Source organism: Serinus canaria, chromosome Z (genome assembly GCF_022539315.1).
Source record: "Serinus canaria isolate serCan28SL12 chromosome Z, serCan2020, whole genome shotgun sequence".
In the NCBI taxonomy this organism is placed as follows: domain Eukaryota; kingdom Metazoa; phylum Chordata; class Aves; order Passeriformes; family Fringillidae; genus Serinus; species Serinus canaria.
In genome coordinates this window covers 73,033,593-73,055,814 of record NC_066343.1, presented here as the reverse complement: position 1 = coordinate 73,055,814, position 22,222 = coordinate 73,033,593, and the positions used below count along the sequence as shown (strand labels likewise).

Sequence of the window (22,222 nt, the reverse complement as noted above, 5' to 3'; positions counted from 1 at the left end):
TTCTGACCTCATCTAGCCCCAGTCTGGGGGCCTGGTCAGCATCTCCCCCAGGAATGAATCCCTGCCGGGTCTCAAGGAGGTTTCTGTAGCTCTGTTGACCCAGTGCTGTGCTCTGGGCTGATTGTGCCTCCTGCATAGAGCCGGGCCTTGCACTCGCAGGTTTAAGGAGGTTTGGACCCCAAGGACTGCAAAATGCCAAAGGACTGAGAGAGCTGGGGCTGTTCATCCTGGAGAAGGGTCTGAGGAGGACTTAGAGCTCCTTTGAGTGCCTGAACTGGTTCCAGGAGAGCTGGAGGAGGATTTTGGCTGTCTTGGGTGGCAGGACAGCGTAGCTTCTCTCCGCAGCCGCGGGGCTGTGCGGGAGCCCGGCTGGGTGCCCCCGGCCCGGCCGAAGATGCCACACCAAGTGCCACTCCCGGAGTCCCTCCGGAACCCTGGGCAGTGGTTACCGTCTGCGGCGCGGGTGGCACAGGCGGGATCGTGGCTACGAAGTCCCGAGATAAAGGAAGGAGAAGTGAACGCCCGTATAGGTACCAAAAAGCTTTAATTTTCCCGGTCGGGTAGGGACAGGCGCCAGGGAAAAGAGCTCGGTGTGGGGGGGAGCCCTGCTAAACGGAGTGGGTGTGATGGCAGGAGATACAATGCTAACCAATAACGAGGACCCAGGGAGGAGCGTGGGGTACAGCTAAGCCACTGAGGATCACACGGGGAGAAACCCTGGGGGCAAATCATACATCGAATAAGGGACGGTTGACACAGAGAATTCTCCAGACAAGGGGGGGGGGGTGGTTACCGTGACAGGGCGGAGGGGGGGGGAGATAAGTTTATAACTTAGGGAGAAACCATTGTGAGGGAAGTACATGGGGGGGGGGGGGTGGAACTGAGGACCAAACCATTTTAACTTACAAAAGGAATAACCAATTCTAAAAACACGCAATGCCACAGGACAGGGGGAACGGGTTTACACTGCCAGAGGGCAGGCACAGATGGGATCTTGGGAATGAGGAATTGCTGGCTGGGAGGGTGGGCAGGCCCTGGCCCAGGGTGCCCAGAGCAGCTGTGGCTGTCCCTGGATCCCTGGCAGTGCCCAAGGCCAGGCTGGATGGGGCTTGGATCAGCCTGGGACAGTGGAAGGTGTCCCTGCCCATGCCAGGGGTGGAACAAGGACCCTTAAACCCAAACAATTTTGTGTTTCTATGATTCTGCGATAAGCACAAAAGGCAGAATTTAAAAGTTTCCTATGTATCTCACACACAGAGATTTAAAATTTTTATTTTCCAGTGTCTTCTACACTACTTGTTTTGGATATAACCTATCTTTGGAAGAACTTAATAAAGAGAGAGGAACTTCTAGCAAATTCAAAGTACGAATGTTTGTTTTAGAAATTAACTCCACAGAACATTATGTAGATATTTATTAAGTAAATCATGGAAATGCTACATTTTACAAGTGAGTGTCAGTCACACAAAAATACTGTTGAACATCTGAAAACCTAAAACTTCACCAGAAGATACTGCCAATAGTTCATCACAAATATTTTACACTCAGGCCTTTGTGATGTTTGCAAAAATACATGGTTTGGGTTTTTTTTTTTTTTTTCCCCTTCCCAAACTCAGAAATCATGCTAGATTTTATTTCATCTGCTACAAGGATAACAGGTTTTGGTTTGCTTTTCCTGGTGTGATGTTAATGCATGTAGGCTCCTATCAGCTGGAGGACCTGAGCACACGGAATATTTTCGGTGAAGATATGGGCTTCAACATGAGACAGAGTATGTCAGCGAGCCAGGCAGAAAGGTTAGTCCCTCCACACTGCTGGGTGCAGGGACACCTTCCCTCTTCTCTCCCTGCACACCCTGGGAGCCTGGGCACAGGTGGCACAAGGCTGGTGTCCTGCAGAGCTCTGCTGGATTGACCTCAAATGTCCCCTTCCCACTGTGAGGCAGAGAGAAGTGGCAGAGCAGCAGCTTCGCAGAATCACAGAGTCATTGCCAAGGCCACCACTGACCCATGTCCCCAAGTGCCACCCCCACAAGGCCTTTAAAACCCTCCAGGGATGGGGATGCCACCACTGCCCCAAACGGCCTCTTCCTAGGCTTGATATCCATTTCTGCCAAAATATTATCCCCAATAATCCAATCCAATTTAAACTGCTCCTGGCACAATTTGAGGCCAGTTCCTCTCCTCCTGTCCCTGTTCCCTTGGAGCTGTCCCTGGCTGTCCCCTCCTGTCAGGGAGCTGTGCAGAGACACAAGGTGCCCCCGAGCCTCCTGAGCTTCAGCAGCAGGCTGGGACAGTGCCACATTTTGCTGTTTGATGTTCGTGGGCTGAGTGGGACAGTGTAGGGAGAGGAGTTCAGAAGATCAGCTCAAATTAGTTCTATTTGTGCACTGACTGAACAGAGCCCTTTTATTGCACAGGACAGGGACAGCAGTGACTTTCTTGCTGTCCCCTCCTTGGCTAACCCATCACCAAGTTCAAGTATTAAAAGAAATCATGAGATTAACACAAAAATCACAAAAATCATGTCTATCTTATGTTTGTGGATTGCTAATGAACATCTCTACCCATGGGGTTTGAGAGGTTCTCCAGGTAGAATTCTTCACAACCTATTTTCTACTTGGCAAGGAGTGCTCTTTATTCCATTTCTCTGCTACAATGAAACTGTCTAGTATGCCTCCTATTGCTGTCATAAGATGTTTAGCCATTAATTTGAAGTCCCCTTATATGCTGGAAGATGCTCTATTTCTTTACGTCTGATTTTGGCGTCTTCAATTTCACAGAGAGATTTTTCTTTTCAGCTTTCAAATCATTTCCCCATTGCTTATCGTTCAAGTGTCTTTTCAGACGTGTGCTTTAAAATCATAACAGGTTGATACTGGGGAATAGTCCTTCTAGCCCAGCCCAGTCCTACCTAATAGAAATCTTCTTAATAGAACAAATAGATGTGGTGGGAAAAGTCTCTCCACGCAGAAGTGGTGTTGGACATTGTAGCCCACAAATCAGTCTGTTGGGCAAACTCCTCATGCTCTTGCCTTGAAATGACCTGAGTTTCTGTCTCCTTGGCTCTCTATGCCTCACAGCAGGACTTCTCATGTTTCTTCATCATCAGGTAATAAGCTCTGTTGGCTTCTGGGTAGGTGACTTTGGAGAGTGGCAGCCTGCATATCACAGAGTTGTTCGTGCTCATTAGCAGGAAGGTCAGCGCAGACAGGCAAAAGGGCCAGGTTCCAGGTGGCACCCCAAACTGCAAAGATAAACAACAAACCACCCATTTACTACGTATCTCTCTTTTATTAGAGTAACACCCACAGCCAGCCACCTCGGAGCAAGGTTTCTGGAGGAAGTCTAGGCTCGGTTTTGCTTTGAGTCTTTCCTTAGGGAGGCTGGGTTTCTTTATGATGTCCTGACATCGTGCATCAGCTTGAAACAGCTACCAGCTCTGATGAGAGGGCTCCCTTGCCATGGGGAAGGTACTTGGGCACATGAGGTAGGAGAGGGTGACAGAGAGACAGGAGAGCAGACACCAGAAACATGCAGCTCTTCCCTGGGCTGTGGTACTGAATGGCTTTTGGCAACTGAGAAAAGAAGTTAAACCAAATTTAAAGTTTCTTTAACATGTGCAGAGCCCTTTTTCCGATTGCTTCAGGCATGAAGTAAATATCTGAAAGAGGGAAGATATTCTAGCAGCCTGCTAGTGCCTAAAGCAGGTCCAGGAGAGCTGGAGAGGCACTTTGGGGGGGGACCTAGACAGGTTAAGGGGACAGGGTTAGATTGGATATGGGGAAGAAATTCTTCCCTGGTTCGGTGGTGAGACCCTGGCCCAGGGTGTCCAGAAAAGCTGTGGCTGCCCCATTCCTGGAAGTGTCTAAGGATATAAGGGGCTTGGAGCACCCTGAGACAGTGGAAGGTGTCCCTGCCCATGGCAGGGGATGGAACTTGATGAGTTTTAAGGTGCCTTCCAACCCAAACCATTCCACGATTCTGTGATCTCATAAGTGTCTAGAGCTGAGCTGTGGAAGTTCATGCAAACTAAGGATGGAAAGTGGTAAGTGATAATTCCAAGTCACCTGTTCCAGTGGGAATCACACCAACCCCCTGGGCAGAGAGTAACCGCTCTTCCAGTTTCTGCCTTTGGCTGAACTTTTCTCCACAACTTGGTGTTTTGTCTGACAAGCCAGGGAAATCATCCCTTAGCTGATACACTACTTACCACAGACAACATGTGGGTCACTGCTGCTCCCAGGTAGGCACTGAAGAGTGCTGTGGAGAAAAAAGGCAGCTACTGGTTAGTTCAGTTGCTCATGGAGTAGAACAGCAATGACAAACATCTCTCCTTCAGCCAATGGTTATGACCCTGCCTGGGCAGTACCCTGCTAAACCCCTTCCTGTGTCCCCTCCAACCTGGAGCTTATGGGAGGGGCAAAACAAACAAACAAAGAAACAAAGAAACAAACAAACAACAAACAGAACCCAAACAAAACTGGAGTGATCAAAAATGTGCAATTGTATAATGGGCTTTTGAAAAATGCACTAACATGGAAAGCATGTAGCTTGATGGATGGGGTTAAATAGGAAAATAACCCTTCTACTCTCATCTGTCCTGCCTCCAGGGCTTGAAGGTGGGTCAATGACCTTCAGTGCTCAATGCTCATTCAGTGCTCATATAAGCACCTTCAGTGCTTATATGAGCACTGAATGAGCAATAGCTTCTCTCCCAGCTCACTCTGATATTGAAATTTCATATGGAATTGCCTTATAAATAATTCTTCTATCCTGCTGTATTGCCCAACTCATGCCTTTGATCCATTTCAAGAGAATGGGGAGTGTGTACTGTCTAACTAGAGCAGAGCCCCACTCTTCTCAAAGATTAGGCATGTCCTTCTTCAGAGAGGGAATTTGAGCTGGTATCTATGGCTGGAAAAAAACCCACCCATGATTCGTCTAGCAATGAGGGAACAAACACAATTAATGACTCAAAACAAAGCTTCCGATTTCAAAGACCTCAGTTAACACATGCCCACCGATCACAGCTCTTTCTTTAAACACAACTCTTGGCCAAAAAAGAAAAGCAGGGAGTGCATGAAAGCCGTGGCTCCACCATCCAGCACCATCCATGAGCACTCTACAGCCTCACCTACATCCATCTTCCTGCCTGCCTGGAGTGCCCATCTGCCTCCAGCCCACCTCTGCTGTGAAGAGAGGTCTCTTCTCATCCTGTCTCACTCCAAGGGGAGGTGAGAACCCACCAGGTACCTACCACAGGCCATGGCCAGGAGGTGTGTCTGCCAGGTGAGAGCCAGGAACATGCCCCCGATGGCAGCACAGGCCAGGCAGCTGTTGTAGCCCCACAGCCCCGAGTAGATTTGGTTAAATGGCGTTGCTAAGCTCAGCCCTGGAAAATAAAGTCGGAGAAATGTGTCATTCCTTGGCCAAAGAGATGAAAGCGCTGGAGAAGTGGCATCAATCCAGATTTTCAAAGGTTCTGGCCAGCATTTGTACATGGGGCTGTTTGTAGTTGTGTTGCTAGGGTCTAAAAGGGAATCCTGGCAGAATTTTCCTGTTGCTGCTGAGGTGACTTTGGTGATTTCATTTCAGCAGAACACACATGAGGGAATGAGAACATGTGAACCTTAAATAAATCCCTGAGGCCTGCATGTTCAGGCTGATGGCTATGGCTTTCATTGGTCTGCCCCTAAACCCACCAGGATACACCCAGAAATTAAGTATTTTGTGGCAAAAATTAATCTCAGCACAACAGACTCTTTTTTTCTTCTGGAGGTTTCCACTGTCATAAAACGAGGTAAGAGAATGGGGAAGGCATCAAAGGAATTCTTAAAGCAGAACTTTGAGCATATTTTGTTTCCAAGCAGCCATTCTCCATTGGGTGAAATTCTTGTGGCTTTAATTGCTCCACTTATTGTAGTTCCTCTTATACTCTCCATGCTTTTATATAAATCTGTGGCACAAGCCAAACCATTACCTGCCAGCATCCCCACTGCTGAGCCGATCATTGTGTGGACACAAATGAGTGGAGAGGAGATAAATAAACCAATCAGGAAAATTCCCCCAGTCCAGGGGTTGTCACAACCATAAACCTGGCCCACGCCGACTGGGATGGACTGCAGGAGCTGTAGAAATTAACAAACCAAACAAGACAATTTGTTAACAGCTTTGTAACTTTTTCTTTGGTTGTTTTTAAACCTGTTTTTCTTGGCCAGGCTCACATTTGGCATTTGTTGGATGCAGTCTTTCTTTTTAATTGGAATATTTGGACAGGTCTCAGGAGACAGCAGGGCATTTCCACAGGGTTTCCCCTTCAATGAAAATGAGTCATGGCTTGTTCTCTTGCCCTGAGCTCCTCTGCCAGGTTTTTGCTTTAAGATCAAAAGTAAGATTTTGTGAAAGGGTTTAAGCATCTTCTTTGCATGTGCTGAATTCTGCATATCCATAGGGACCATGAGAGTGAACTTAGGGGATGGTTGGGATGCACTAGGAATATGAGCAAGAGTTGCTGGGCTGGTGGCACAGAGCCCACCTTGGTCACAGTTTAGAGATGGTTTTGAGGCACTTTTTGTATACAGTCCCCATAAAAATATGTGCCATGGTAGATGTTCTTTGATAAATGCCACTTGTGGGGTTTCTATTTAGTGTCAATTAACTTCCTTTTCTTAATGGCTCCCTGGGAACCCCTTAAAATAGTCAGCTGAGCCTTAGGAGGAAATAGTTACTCTGGTATCTGTATTGTTTATGGTGTAATCCAGGAGAATAAAATGTTTCTTTGGAAAGGTCCCACTTGAATATAAATTAAAAATAAGTGAATATCTACCTGCACCCAAGTTTTTAACCATTCTAACACAGTAATATCTGCTTGCTCATGTCTAATCAAAAATGTAATTTTATAAACAGCCTGTATCTGAAAAATTAAAATTACCCAGTGAGTTAACTGGAATTGTCAGCACAACCTTAGCTATGAGGAGATGATCAGTATATGCATAGAAATAGAAATGGGTAATTAGATTCAAGAGAGTATTTGAGATTACAATCTATACACTTGGATCCAACTGCACATGAAAAGATTCTTCTTTTCAAGCTATCAAAAATGTACATTCCTAGAGTAAACCCTTATATTTTGGATAATAGTTCTCTTATAAATCAAATTTTGTACTGCCAGGCCATAATGCAGTAACAAAGGTGGTGGGCCTGTTCGAGCCAGTGCAGAGGAGGGCACGGAGATGCTGCCAGGACTGGAGCCCCTCTGCTCTGGAGCCAGCCTGGCCCAGCTGGGGCTGTTCCCCTGCACAAGAGAAGGCTCCAGGGACACCTCAGAGCCCCTGCCGGGGCCTCCAGGGGCTCCAGGAGAGCTGCACAGGCACTGGGCACAAGGCACGGAGGGACAGCAGCCAGGGAATGGCTTCCCAGGGCCAGAGGGCAGGCACAGATGGGATCTTGGGAATGAGGAATTGCTGGCTGGGAGGGTGGGCAGGCCCTGGCCCAGGGTGCCCAGAGCAGCTGTGGCTGTCCCTGGATCCCTGGGAGTGCCCAAGGCCAGGCTGGATGGGGCTTGGTACAGCCTGGGGCAGTGGAAGGTGTCCCTGCCCATGGCTGGGGGGGTGGGACTGGACGGTCACTTAAGGTCCCATCCAACCCAATCCATAAGAATTTATAAGGAAGAGAATATGTTTCTGTAGTGTCTTTAACTGTAGATGAAGGGGACTGTCACCCTTAAGGCATCCTACCCTTGTGATTTCAGCATCTGCCCAGGTGATGTTCGGTGTTGCCGTTGCAGGACGAATGACAGGCGTAGGGAAGAAGAGATTGTGTGGTCCTGTAGCAGCCAGGTAGAGGGTCAAGGCCATGTTGAAAGGCAAGGTGAGAACAGGCAGGTCCCACTTAGAGAAAACTGCACTTAAAGCGCTGGTGAAAATAGGGCTGAAAGAAGAACAAAATGAAGCTTTGTCAGATGGGCAAAAACAACACCAGAACCACATCCACCTATAAACCCACTTGCAGAAAATTTGGTCTATTGAAAACAAACAAAAAACCCAAACCAAACAAAAAAAGAAAATCTTTCTCCTCCTTCAATCTGTTTAATTTCCTCAGTTTTTCTGATCAAATCAGAGACAGAAAGGGTCATTCCATATATTTCCTACGCCTCCAAAGGCAATTATCAATGTACAGGTTCTGGTCATGTCATATTAGAATGTATGGTGAATTTGGTAAAGGTGAAGGAGACAGGATCCAGTGCTTTAATGGAGTTTGTCCCCAGCTCAATCTCAGTATTTACCTTTTCTTTTTGGCACCTGAGCTGGGCTGAGATTACAATACCCATGCTGGGTCTGAGTGAACTGTGAGCTGTGAATGAGGCTGTGTGCCCTTGCTCAAGCTTGTGGATCAGCAGTAAAAGCTGACATCAAAGTGACTGTAACACCACGTGAAATTCAGGCAGACAAATTACATGTGTGGTTTTAGCAATCTGCAGCTAGACATTTTGGGGTCAAAGACCAGACTTCAAAATTTTTTGCTGGCCAAATACCTAGCGGATTATGGTGTCATATATACAAGTAAAATATTACTAGTTGTTTGTTTTGATTAGTGTCAACCATCATGTCTTGGGACCACTGAACAGCTTCTGTGCTTGGAGAAGTAAATTTTCATGACATTTTTATATGGTGACTTAAATAGATGAAACTCTTGTGGTTGATGATGGTAGGAAATAGTGAAAATAATGTTCCTCTTGAAACAGAAATGAATTGATGCATCACAGCAATATGACTCACGTTCAGAACATTGAATTACACATGATCAGCCACTGATTTTTGTTTTCCCCACTGGGATTATTTGCAATTATGCGAGTATTTTTATTTGTTTCTGGATTGCATCTGGGTTCAAAAGTGTAAATAACAAGGCAGATTTAACAGTACATATGTGTTAGTTGTGTTCCCTTTCCACTGCTGGCTGCATGGAAATGCAACAGCTCAGTCTCAGGGCCCTAGGGGACTCTGGGGCTGGAAGGACAAGCGGAGGAGCCATCTGTCTTACCAGGTCATGGACACCAGTGCCACAGGCAGAAGGAGCCACCAGTTGTAGTCTCCGTCAGCAGAGAACACAGCCATCAGCAATCCCACCAGGACCCCGTTGTATCCATACAGGCCTGCTGCTATGGCTGATCTGTGTGGAGGGAACAGCTGTCCTGAATTCCTCTCCCCTGAGGATGCTTTGCTCACATCAGCTCTCCCTCCCCACCCAGGTGTGGTTCTGTTTGGGGATGACCTGCTGGAACTCATCCACTAAAATTTGATTTTTCACACTTTGGTCAGCACCTACCCCTCCTTCTGCAGGTTTGTCCAGTGTCCCCCAGCACCAGGTACAGCTGCTGGCAGATCACTCTGGTCCTACCAGACCAGGTACATGCCCAGTCAAGGCTGGATCACACAATCATAGAAGGTTTGGGTTGGAAAGAACCTTAGAGACCAACTTGCTCCAGCCCTATGTCATGGGCAGGGACACTTCCCACTGAATTCAGTCCTCTCATCCACATCAAACATCTAACACATCAATCACCACTGAAGTGCCCACCTGAGGGGGAAAAGGATGGACTCACCTGTCCTGACCCAGAATAAGTGCTGTTAAAGTTGAGACAACTGTTCCCACACATCCTGTGAGTGTCCACCACGGGTTCTGCAGCAGGAGCCCAGACAGAATGGCCAGCCCAGTGAGGGGGTTGTTGACAAACATCACCTGGGATATCCCACGCAGCACCCAGTCAAGGAGCTGGATCATGAGAGGTTTGTCTGGAAAAGATCAAATCCAGTAATAAAACAAAGTCTGCAGATGGGACTGATTTGGGATGTATTTTTGAAACTCAGGAAAAGTTTTGGCAGTGGGACTTGGCACCACGGCTGAAGCAATGAATCAACAAGACTGTAAAACCTGACAGGGATTTATTATGGTCCACAGTGAAGGCTTACAGCTGGAAAACTGAGATGAACAGTGAGGTTGCCAGAACCCTGTGTTATAAAGTACCCTGGACCAGATTCACATGAAGCAGCTAATTTATGATGTCTGTGGCTCAGATGGCAAATCGTGTGTGTATCCCACTGCTGATTTATTGCAGGGACCAAACACACCTACCTATGTGTAATTTAACTTCACAGTGGCATTAGGCTTGACAGAAACTGCTCAGCTGAAAGGACATGGAGTGTGAAGAAGAATGGCAGAGTACAGAATAACCATCCAGGGCTATGTTCTGTGGGACTAAATTCACTTTGTACATGGCATGCTGGGAGGTAAATGTCATCTCAGACATTCCCAAGATTTAAACACTGTGTGAATCTCTGCACAAAGCTGATTTTTTTCCCCTACAAAACGGACATAAATCAGGGTACAGGTAGTTTCTATACTGCTCTAAGTTGAATCACATCACTAAGAAGTTAGTTATTACTTCTTTGATGTACTTTTTTTTTGGAATCCGCTGTCATTAGTCACGATGAAGTAGGCTTACCTTTCAGCCAGGTTCCAAAATCCTTCATGTCTCCAGTGAGGTAACCCACAGCTCTGCAAAAACTCTTCCCACCTGTGCTCAGTGGATTCTGCTTCATTGGCATTCTTTCCCCCTTGGTTTCTATCTTGACATCAACACAATTTTCCATGTTGATGTTCTGAACCTTTGGTAAAATTCAAGGGAAAAGAAAAAACAAGAGTTCATTACAATGTCTCTTTCTGATCCCTGTTTATTCTCTTTGCCACATTACTGCTCACCACATGTTACTTTGGAACCAGAAAGAGGAAAATCCTTACTCTGAGCATCTGATTCTTTTGTGTCCTTGAGCAAATTCCCTCTTCACATTCCCTGTCCTCCCAGACTTCGAAGCAGTTATAAGGATATGTTTCATTTATTAAGCTTCTCTGCTGCTTAACCCATACTTCCAGTTTGAATTCATCCATCAGCCATCAATAATAAGCACCTAAATTCAGTTTTATAATCACCTATTTGGATGAGTTCAACCTTTCTCATGAGCACAGGTTTAGCCTGGGGTTGTCCACTGTGCCTTATTCCATAACTCACATGCATTCATACATTCCTTTTTCTCGTTTGAACTGCACTTTAAACTGACCCAACTTTAGAAGTACCCAGCATTGATTCAAGAGTTTGATGCCAGAATTCACAGTTCTTGCTTTCCACTCTGCCTTAGTCATGTTGCTTTCTTCTCTGCTGAGACAATATTGGGGACTGCATGTTGGAAGCTGTAGTAAGAAACCCTCGGAGACAAATGAAAATACACTCATTAAACTTACCAGATGCTATAAAAAGTTTAAATAAGGTAGGGCACTGTTATGGGCCCAGCAAAGGTGTTTAGGCCTAAATAAGGTGTTTGGGGTGCAGGACTGGGAGATGGGGTCCCCTTTGGGACACACACCCTTTGCATAAGGGGTTGCTGGAATAACCTTTGGCACTTCATACAGCCTAGACAGCATTGTTCAGGCACATGGATCAGAGGCTTACACCTAGCAGTAAAAACCAGTGCCTATAGCCAATTCACTGTTTGTCTTAGAGACAATTCTGAATGTGAAGTCATCAAATAAATAAAAAGCCCTGTTCCTGGAGCATATCCTGTTTTCTCAACTAATAATTGGTGATTATCAAGCAAACACCAGACAAAGTGTGTTGCATGAATACAGAACCAGTGGTGCTTCAGGTCTCACTGGTGAGTGCCAGCTTGTGCAAGAAGTAATGAATTTATACTGGGAGCTGATAGTCTAAATAGGATGATACAGACACACAGGTCTTGTGTTAGTTCTTGACTCTCTCAAAACTTTATTAAAGGCCTTGTAAACAGCAGTGGGGGGAGAACCCATAGCTCAGAAATACAGGTGCTGAGCACTTAAGCTGTTTCACCACGGGGCATTGCACTTCCAGACTCTCCAGTGTGGTTAAGCAGCTCTGAGTCTGTGTAGGGGAAAGCCTGGTCAATGCACCATTAGTTAATCCTGGCCATTTTCTTGTTCTTGTGGTACTGGAGGGCTGGTGGTGACGTTTCAGGAAGCAGTAAATATTTGCACAAATAAAAAGTTGACATTTTCTGCCTTCTGGAAGAGCAGAGCTAATAAAAGGATAGGTTCCATATGAGAAGCTGATTACAGGACCAGTATATACAGAAAAGTGTTGAGTTTGGCTTTGTGCAGGACATGAAGGTAAGGACCTGGAATAAAAAGGCTGAGGAAGAAAAGGAGGAAAGAGTGGTTCTAGGGATGGTGTCTTGATACAGGAAGGCTTTTTTTGGGTCTGTTATAACTTATTATGTTAATTCATTAACCTTCACTTTTTTCATACTTTATTCTGGAATAAGTGAACGGAATGTACTTTCAGTTAAATCAAAATTTCCAGCCAAGAAAACACTCTCCATTTGGTGAAAGTGCATTTGCATTTTCTTTTCAAAGGATCTCCCTCTTTATGCAGCTTGGGCTTTCCCTGTTGCTAACCTGTAAAATGAAGTGCTGCTGCAGTGCAGAGCAATGATGTGAGACCCTGGGTGTTCCCCTGCATACTGAGTGAGGAGCTGTTTGCACTCAGGGATCTGCAGAATGGGATGTAATGTGCACGTGAAGTGTTGGAGTCACTGTCCACTCCGTTTTTACAGTGGAGATAAAAAATGGATGAGGCTGAGGGCCTGAATTCACAAAAAAAAAAAAAAAAAAAAGATGTATTGCTTTGCCATATAAAGGCAAGAGTGAGCTGGCAGTGCTCCTCTGCCCTTTCCAGGGGCAGAAATGAAGCCAGCTCACTGCAGCTGGCATGGCAAACAGACCAGGTGACCTGGTGAGTCACTTGCACTAACCTGCCTTCAACTTCACACATAGTGAATGCCCCGAAAATTCGGAGCATTCCGAGTCACAGAGGCTGCAGGGTGATGGTGGTTGCCTTCTGTCCTGCTCATTGTGTCACAGAATCATAGAATACTTTGTGCTGGAAGAGACCTTTAAAGCTCACCTACTCCAACCCCTCAGGCACTCCCATTTGAGCTAGGTGTGGGTCTCTCTAGAGGGACCACAGGAATTTCATCCATTCAGTAGAGCATGTGGTGAGTGACAGGACTAGGGGCAGTGGCTTCAAACTGAGAGAGGGCAGGGTTAGATTAGACATCAGGAAGAAATTGTTCCATGTCAGATTTCCTGTCAGAGACTGCCCAGAGAAGCTGTGGCTGCCCCTGGATCCCTGGAAGGCCACGATAGACAGGTCTTGGAGCAAACTGGGATAGTGGAAGGTGACTCTGCCCATGGCAGGGAGTGGGACTGGATGAACTTTAAAGACCCCTTCCAATCCCAACCATTTTTTATGCTAAGGGAGAATGAAACCATTATTGAACAACCTCCTCACCTGCAGAACAGCCAGGTGTAGGCCAAGAGAACCTTTGCTTTGGGATGAGGTCTTCATGACACAGCAAAGACCCAGCCCCAGCCCCACTGGTTTCATGACTTCCCTGAATCCCATCCCAGGCACTGTGTGGGGGCTGCATCCTGTCTGAGTTTTGTTGTCACCACAGCCCTGAGCCTTTTCCCATCTATTCAGAAACACAAAGTATGAAGGACTCTCACTACTTCTACTGAGTTGTCCAATAAGAGCATGAAGAGCTAGTGAAACACTTGGAAACTGGCACTACCATAAACTTTTTTAGGCATTTTTAGTGATTTTACAAAGCAATACCTACCATATATATGCATAGATTAATGATTTGTTAACACATTACATTTCTTCAGGGAGTAGGTGATAGCAGGTGTTTAGGAAAGGAGAGAATACAAAAGGTGTCTTATCTCAGAATTGTAGATATGCTCAGAGAATTTTAACACGATATCTGAATAATAATGCAGACTGAAGTGTACATGTTCTGATGGGGTTTCACGTGTGCTGGTCTGAAGCAGGTCTTTTGAAGACTTGCAGCTGAAGTTATGCAAACACATGGTTTTCACTGAAAGCATTATTTCTTCTTAGTGCACAAAGCAAGGAAATGGAAATAATTGCAAAATGAGTGTTCTGCTGGAACAGACTGCTTGGCTTCTACAGGGGGGTAGGTTTGGTAATTTTTGTATTCTTGATTTCTATTAGTCCAGGGAAAAAAGTTTTCTCAAAGACTAAGTTGTGCTCTCAGACAGGCAGCTTGGAGCACACTGCCTCGTCTCACATAAACTCTCGAGAGGTGTTCCACCCCTGCAGTGCAAACTCCCAGGACTTGTGTGTAACTGGTGAGATACAGGAGCAGCAGCAGAACCCAGGCAGAGCCAGTCTGAACACACTTTTCATCTCAGTGCTGCAAGTGGTTTGTAGTGTGCTGTAAGTGCAGAGAAACTACTGAAAACCATTTTCATGGGAAGTGAGAGCTTCCCATGAAACAAAGCAGAAAACATAGAAGCTGCTTCTCTTTTATGAAGATGAAATCATCACAGGGCTGAGACGTTAATCTACCGTGTTTTTTTAATCATCCTTTCAGAGTTAATAAATGTCCTGTAGCAAAGTTCTGACGTTATGCAACCCCGTGTCTCCCTAAATCAATTTTCCTTCCACCGGTGTGCACTTCCTCCCTGTCACACCATACCCACGGCGTCTCAGTCGTGCCTTCTAAAGCTGGGGCTGCACTCCTGCAGCACCTGGCCCTGCAAACACTCCTTTATTCACCTGCTGAGGAGGAGACAAGCCTGGCCACAGGTTGGTTTTGTGTTGTGCATGGTAAGAGCAGTGTTGTGCTTGCAGCTGGGAGAGGGACAGAGTTTTTAGTGTGGCTGATTAATATTCCAGGTAATGGGTGCTTCCAAGCTTGGACATGGGGCTTTTACCTGTGAAAATGCAGCAAAGCTATCTAGTGCTTTCTCTTCTTTCTGGAATTTTCCTCTCTCCCTGCCAAAATCCAGGTTTCTCTGAGGGTTTAATTTACGGTGAGGTATTTGTTTGTGCAAGGACCTGCTACCGCACAATCACAGCCGCTGTATCTTGCATTCTCTGAATTGTTGCTGTGAAGTCTGCGGGCAGCCAAGCTCTGTGAGCAGCCTGTTTTTAGAGGAATTCCTGCATCCAAGCACAATAGGAGGAAAGGGCCAGACTCTCAGCAGCTCTAATTCCAGCACAGCCCGTGTGATGTTACCAGGGGTGTAGTAAAGCTGGATTAATATTGTGTTAGGCATAGGAACACACACAAGCACAAGTACAATCCCTGAAACAGGTTATAATGCACTTGACCCTCATGGAAGAAAATAGCTCAGGTTCTCCCATAGAAGATATATTTCAAAGTATTAGATCAAAAGAAAGCTTACACCTCAGATGCAAATATTCATTAAGCTCACATGCAATTCAGTTTTCAGAGACCTGTCTCTCAGGGACAGAGAAATACAGAGACACTATCTCATCAACTGTGTATTATTACTATCTGGGCATTTTCATTTGGCAGAATGGAAAGGCTGTAAAAGGAAATGTTAAAGAGTTCTGGTTATTTTTTTAAAAATTTTATTTCTTTTCTCGATTTCCTCCAAGGCTCGGCCACCTGGGCTTAGCAGTACTAATAAATCCTCACCCTCCTAGAAACTCCTTGATAATTCATATTCCTGTGTTCCTTCTGAGCCTCAGCTTCTCTCCTCAGCAGGACTGATCAAATGCTGTTTGCCAGGTGTTTTGAAGGAGAGGAAAGACCCACGTAAGTCAGTAACAGGGTGCATTAAAAGGAAAGGACAGAGTGCTCTTACCTCTCAGACGAGCTTGGGAGGAGCTGTAGGTGTGCTGGTTAGGCCAGAAGAAAAGTAGGGAAAAAGAAAATGTCCCACCAGCTTATATAGGCTAGCATGGCTCCTGTCCTGATACTACTGATTTGTTTCTCCTCCCACTTAGTGAGGTCCAAGTGAATGTTAAGAAAGTTCCCCTTTGAATTCTCCACCTTTCCTCTTGCTCTGTCCTGGGTCTCTTGCCAACAAGCTGTCCAAATGTCCTCTTTCCTGCTGTTGGGTTTTTAAAAAATTATTTTATTTTTACTTTTCCCTTAAAAAAAAAAAAAACTCCTTTAACTTTGTCCTTTCTCCTTCTCTACCACTTAAAAGAACAGAAGATTTTAAATGGACTCTCAGTGTACCTGAGCTCTCCAGCATTATCTTCCTTATCCAATACAACTTAGCATCCTTCCCTATCAAAATTCTGACCTGGGAATGTGCGACACAGCATTTTGTGTTCAGCAGCCTATCAAGTTTTCCTGTTTCTGAGTACCTTTCAGAGGCACTATTTTGTTATTGAAATGCAGTGGAAGACCTGGTGACCTTCCAATGTTTAATTGCTTTTTATCAATTATTTGAGAAATTCAAGAAGTATTTTTCTTTCTTTTCCTTTTTTTTTTTTTTAACCTCTCCTCCCCATCTACTGGAGTAATCTGAAATATCAGAAGTGTGGCATATTTGAGAGGTTTATAAGGCTGTGAAAGTGCTGCAAATGACAGAGAAGAGGCTGGAGAGGGAAGTCTTGAATAGTAATGCAGGAGAAAGGGCAGAAAAGAAGATGGTGAACTTGACGGACCTTACAGGCTAATTTAAGCCATAGTAGAATTCTCTTTAGGACTCTTTCACAGTGATGGCTGAGAGAAGCAACCTTGCAAATTGATCTGTGTGCTGGAGAGAATGGTTATTGTTAAACCAGAATCCATCTAGCTTTATGACTTTCCTTCCCCCAGCCCTGTGGAAACAGCCTCAGCATGCACATGAGCTGGAGGGAAGTTATTCTCACTGCACTCATTCCCAGGGTGCATCTCTTTTGATGGAGATGTTTTTAACACCAGACTGGATTTTTTTCTCCCCTAAGAGGAGGGCATCTGATATAAGCTGTCAGCTTAGCATTGCTGCAAGAGCTAGTCTTCCTCTGATCAAATAGGCAGCAGCCCTTGTGAGTGAGCCAGACACTGCCATCCTACACCTTTGCACCCTGTAGAACATGAAATTTTGCAGGGGAAGCTGCCTCACTTTAGTGTAGTTAACATATTTTCCCTTTACCATTAATTTCACCTCCGGCTGCCTTTGCTTTCTGACTGGTGAAATGAATCCTTGCATGTCCAAAGAAGGGAAATGCATTGGGTGATTTGGATGGGAGAGCCTCACAGGGAGACTGTTCAGACTGAATTTTAATACTCACACCTCTCATATTTCAGGAATGTCCAGTCCTGGCTTCAAATTAATTCAAGCAACATCTTTTCAGCTCTCCCTTAAAGGGGTGCAGCACATGGGGCAGGCAGGGCTCACTCCTGGGTTGTACTGTAGGGTATTTATTTCCTCCAGGCAATCACAGATTCACAGAATATTTTGAGTTGGAAGGGACCCACAAGAATCATAGACTCCAACTCTAAAATAAATGGCCCCTACAGAGAATAAATTCACAGCCTTGTCCATATTAGCTCTGCCCACCATGCTCTGACCAACTGAGCTAATGTCAGGGTCACAGAATCCCAGAATGTTCTGGGTTGGAAGAGACTTTAAAGCCCATCTCTTTCCACCCCCTGCCATGAGCAGAGACACCTTCCACTATCCCAGGTTGCTCCAAGCCCTGCCTAACCCAGCCTGGAACACTTCCAGGGATGGGGCAGCCACAGGCAGGGACTGTACCAGAGCCTCCCCACTCTCACAGGGAACAATCTCTTCCTAACATCTAATCTCGACTGCTCTCTGTCAGCATGAAGCTGCTCCCACCTGTGCTGTCACCACATGTACAAAGGAACCAGATTCAGAACTGCTCTGTCTGATTCTGGTGCCTTAATGAGCTCTTTGACAGGTTGGAGCGACACACAAAAAAGCCAGTGGCTGGCAGGTCAGTGATGGATATCTTGCAGCAGAGCATTGTTCGGATTATCAGAGCTGGTTAATAAGTAACAGGATCACAGTCTGCTGATGCCCGTGTGGGACTGAGGTCCCTGGCAGAGCCTGCTCTGGGATGGAGGCAGAGCAGGGAAAGCCTCCAGTGCCATGTGACAGATCTCTGGATCCCAGGTGCAGCCATCTGCTGGAGAGGTGGATGCAGGAATGCCTCCCTGCAGCTGTGTGCCCTGGGCAAAGCCCTCCTGGTTGCCTGAGGACTGAGATTCCCTCTGCATAGGATTGGTGTAGGGAGGTGGGAATGATAGAAAACCTCCCTGGCGTAACTCAGTGCCAGTTCTGGTGCCCAGCACTAACTTCCAGTGCTGTAAGTGATGTAAGTATCCTTTGGGGTTCAAGGTGGGAAAACTGAACTTGCAGTGGCCATTCCTAGGCAAAAGGATTGAGATGTGCCACGTGTTTGTCATGTAGCTCTCACTTATCACCTGCCTGGGAGTGGGCCACCAGCTCTGGGAGACCAGGTAAATGTGTGCAAATTGCTCATGCAGGTGACACAGGGGACTAGAGAGTTTCCTCTTGATTTTAGGCACGTGTGAAGACCACTTGGTGCTGAGGACAAGGCAGCTGGTATTGGTGTCTGACAGCTAAGCTCTGTGTGATTTAGGAGGTCTAAATCTGTGGCTTATCTCATCAGCTCTTTGCTGGTGGAGATGCTTGATGTTTCTTCTATACTGTCTGGGAAAGTGTCTCTGAGAAGATCCCTTGGACCAAGCCCAGTGTTTGACGCGGTCAGAACCACGTCACCACTGGATCTCAACCAGACACAGCACCAGAAAAATGCTGAATGATCCCTGACTGGTTTAGCTTGCCTGGCAGGAGCTGTCTGGCTGCATCAGCTGGGTACAAAGCCTGAACCGGTCAGCTGTGCCAGGAAAGGTTCTAATGGCCCTAATTCAGCTTCACACACTTTGGCTTCACTCCTTTCTCAAGACTAAGTGGCCTTGAAGAGGTCCATTCAAACCACTTGGTAGCAGATTGGCTTTTACTGCTGTTTTTGGCTGTACTCCTTGACTCGGCTTTTACCGATGGTAATAGGCCTGCTCAGGGAGCTGCATCAGCTCTTGGACTCCAACAAGTGCTTTAAAATGGTGTAAATCCATGTATGGAGCTTTGCAGGTGGCTAAACCCCAAGTCCTGGTCTGCTTTTTCTAGGCTGGGGTGTGGATATGTGATACATGACCAGTGTTTGTGAGAGAAAGGGAGGGATCCCTTCCCAGGAAATGCTGACAGCATTCTTCCTAATGCAGCCCTCAGAGATATTGGCTTTCCTGCTGCAAGAACACTTTGCTGCATTGTGGTCATCTTGGTGACCACCAGGACCTTCCAGGCCTCTTCTGCCAGGCTGCTTTCCAGCTGGAGGACCACCAGTATCTAGGGATGGAATCGTTCCTCCCCAGATGTGTGACTCCACACTTTTTCTGGAACTTGAAGGGGTTCTTGTCAGCCCATTTTTTTTTCCAGCCTGCTGACGACCCTCTGGATACCAACACAGCCCTCTGGTATACCCAACACTACTCCCAGTTTTGTGCCTTCCCCAGATTTGCTGAGGGTGCACTCTGCTCCAACATTCTGATCTTTAATTAAGAAGTAAACTTATTATGCCTGGCTTACACCACTAATGACTGGCCTCTACATGTAATTTGTGCCATTGGTTATAACACTTTGAGCCAAAACATTCAGCCAATTTTCAATCCAACTTTCTCCACATTTATTTAGCCCATACTTCGTTAATTTGTCTGTGAGGATGTTATGGGACAGAGTGTCAAAATGAGGTGATGTTCCAAATTTGCTACAGCGAGGTAAAGGACTCATGCAGCTCACCTGGGCTGACTGTGAGCAAACCTAATGTTTTACTTCCAGAAGTACTGCCAGTGTGTGGTTCTTCTGGGGGTGTGTGGAGAGCTGGCAGTGGTAATGGAAGTATGGCAGGAATGAGAGAGAGCCCATGTCCTGGCTGAGGACACAGCTGCTCTGGCCAGCTATGGTCTGTCCTGTCCCACAGGCAGGGCTCCTGGAGGAGCAGGTCAGCCCCCACCAACATCTGTGGCCATTTTGCTTTTCATCATCTTGTTTTTATGAGTGAGTGAAGAGTGGAAAAATCTGTTTCAGCGCAGAGCGCCACAGGGTCTGTCACAATCTTGGACTTGTTTGCTAAGAGCAACAGTTTTGGGTTTATACAAAGCCAACATCCGGATGGGAATGGGAAGCTTCTATCCCTGCACTTAGGCCTGTAAAACTCTCTAGAGAAAGCTGCTGTTTGACATTCCCCTGTGTGGCAGTGGGATGGGGCTGGATACAGACTGTGCTCTGCTCCAGTGTCCGTCTCCCTCTCGTGGTGTGACTCCAGCACAGCCCCATGTGCAGCTGTGGGAATCGCAGCAAATATTCAGATCTCCAGTTTCAGAGGGCTCACAAGCAGCAGTTCCCTTGCCCTGGCACAGTCCAAACTCTTTGTGCTCTATCTGCTGTTCTGTGCACTACTCTTAATGGTGTATGATCCTAAAATTACCAGTACTTCTAATGCATACACATCACTTCCCTCCTCTTCCTGCCTGCTCTGGAGATCCACTGTCCTTTCTGTCCACCTTGACATGCTCTCATGACTCACCTTCTCACTCCATGCAGCTCCAAAGGTGCATAAGTGATACCTGGAAATGAGCTTATTGGTTAGGAGTGGCAGTCTCTGCATCCTGGAATAGGAGTGGGGCAGGAATGTGTGAAGAGCAGGTTGTTGCTGTCTTACAGCTACAGTAGTGTGTAAAAAAGCTCTGCTCTGTCATGGCAAAATAAGAGGCAACTTCAGAGAGAGGTGCAGACTCTCCTGCTGCAGGCTGGTGCTCTGAGTGCTGGGGTAGAAAACAACTCCTCTATTTCAGCTGCAAGTTTTTCAAGGTATTTGTTCAAAATGTTGCTGCTAGTGGGAGGGAGAAGTGTTTGGAAAGGCACTAGTTAGCCAAGGCCACCACATGCCAAAGACTGCAGTGGTGGTTCAGCAGCTTGGTGATGAGGAGCTGCCCTCTGGAGCCATTCCATTCACCAGTGCCAAGATTGCCATGGTGTCCAGCTCAGGAGATGTGTCTGAGGCTCCAGGAAGGACCAAACAGTCATGTGTGTCAGGAAACCCAGTAAAATATAGGTCAAAGAAAATCCCAGTGCATTGTTCTGGCTGGTTCTCCTTGTTTGGTTTTGTGTCCCTTTCCCTTTTTCCAGACAGCTGGATCATTTTTCCTGGAGCAATGGACATTTCTCCAGGCTGGTCTGGCTGCCTGTGGTGATGAGATTGAGTAGCAAGTCCTGGGACTCAGGAGCAGAGAGGGAGAAAATCTCTCTGGTTCACGCCTGAGTCTGAACCTCAAGGCTGTTTGTTTTTCTGGTCATCTCTAGCACGGCAGACTGGATCATCCACATTAGAATCACAGCATTATAGAATAGTCATTTAGAGAAGAACTTTGAGATGATTGAATCCAACCATTATATTGAATCAGTCTGAAATACTGGAGGGGTTTGAAAACCTGAAGTTGACTGTATTGCTGTAGTTCAGTAAAGATGGGAAATTGAAACAATTCTAAGTTTCAGCTTCAAACCCCTCTCCTGTTCTCCTGGCTCCAAGGAAAAGCCCAAATTCAAAAAGGCTCTTTTTCTAAACCCACCTCAAGACATCAGGATCCTGTTAGAAATAACAAAGCTGGCCAGACTTGCCTCTTTTTAGGATACAAGGCAAAGCATTTCTCTGCTTCTTCATTTACTTTTGCAATTTGAGAGTCAATTCACTTCCCTGCATCCACTTAATAACAGCTTAATAACCTTCCCTGCCCTTTCTGCTTCCCTTGCCCTGATGGTAGGGCTGTGAGTGTCACCCAGGGTATGGCTGCCTCCAAGCAAATAATCCATTCTCACAAAGCTGTGTGTTGTAGGAGATGTATGTGTTAGGCCTTAACATAGAGCAGAATGCTATAATTTTTCCAGCAAGATACTCTTCCAGCCTATAAATCCCAGTGATTACTACTTTCTTGCCAAGTAGTTCTTGCTAAAAGTGGAAGATGCTGTACATAGTATGGGTTGCTGATCCTCTTTTTCTCTTTCAAGAGAAAGAGGACTGTAGCATCCAGAAATGAAGCATCAGACAGTGGAAACAATTGAAAATTAATAGTCAGTGCAATGGATAGAGGGAGAGTTACTCCGGCTGTGCGTGGTTACAGGATTTTGCAAGCAGCGCTACAAAGTGACATTTTCATGCGCAAGCACAAATAGGCATAAATCCATCTGCAAAAGATTTCACATTTTGGGATAGGCAAAAAAAAAAAAAAAAGAAAAAAAGAAAAAAAAAAGTCATATCT

General features: G+C 46.0%; 1 protein-coding gene across 1 annotated transcript; it reads right to left on the bottom strand.

The window, feature by feature from the left end:
- Positions 1–1,397: 1,397 nt before the first annotated feature.
- SLC14A1 (solute carrier family 14 member 1 (Kidd blood group)) lies at positions 1,398–15,846 on the bottom strand. The gene is made up of 9 exons (XM_018920061.3): positions 15,729–15,846; positions 10,504–10,666; positions 9,604–9,793; positions 9,042–9,170; positions 7,739–7,931; positions 5,983–6,130; positions 5,260–5,394; positions 4,213–4,262; positions 1,398–3,246 (listed from the first exon to the last, which is right to left on the bottom strand). The coding sequence occupies exons 2-9, from the start codon at positions 10,649–10,651 to the stop codon at positions 3,070–3,072; spliced, it is 1,170 nt and encodes a 389-aa protein (XP_018775606.2). The 5' UTR covers positions 10,652–10,666; positions 15,729–15,846; the 3' UTR covers positions 1,398–3,069.
- Between the last annotated feature and the right edge of the window lie 6,376 nt (positions 15,847–22,222).

Bases quoted from the DNA above. Each gene is read 5' to 3' on its own strand.
- SLC14A1 (XM_018920061.3), bottom strand. From the start codon at position 10,651: ATGGAAAATTGTGTTGATGTCAAGATAGAAACCAAGGGGGAAAGAATG. The intron at 9,171-9,603 runs GTGAGTCCATCC...CCCTCCACACAG, and splicing joins CTTATTCTGGGTCAGGACAG to ATCAGCCATAGCAGCAGGCC. The intron at 7,932-9,041 runs GTAAGACAGATG...TTCTTCTTTCAG, and splicing joins GCACTGGTGTCCATGACCTG to CCCTATTTTCACCAGCGCTT.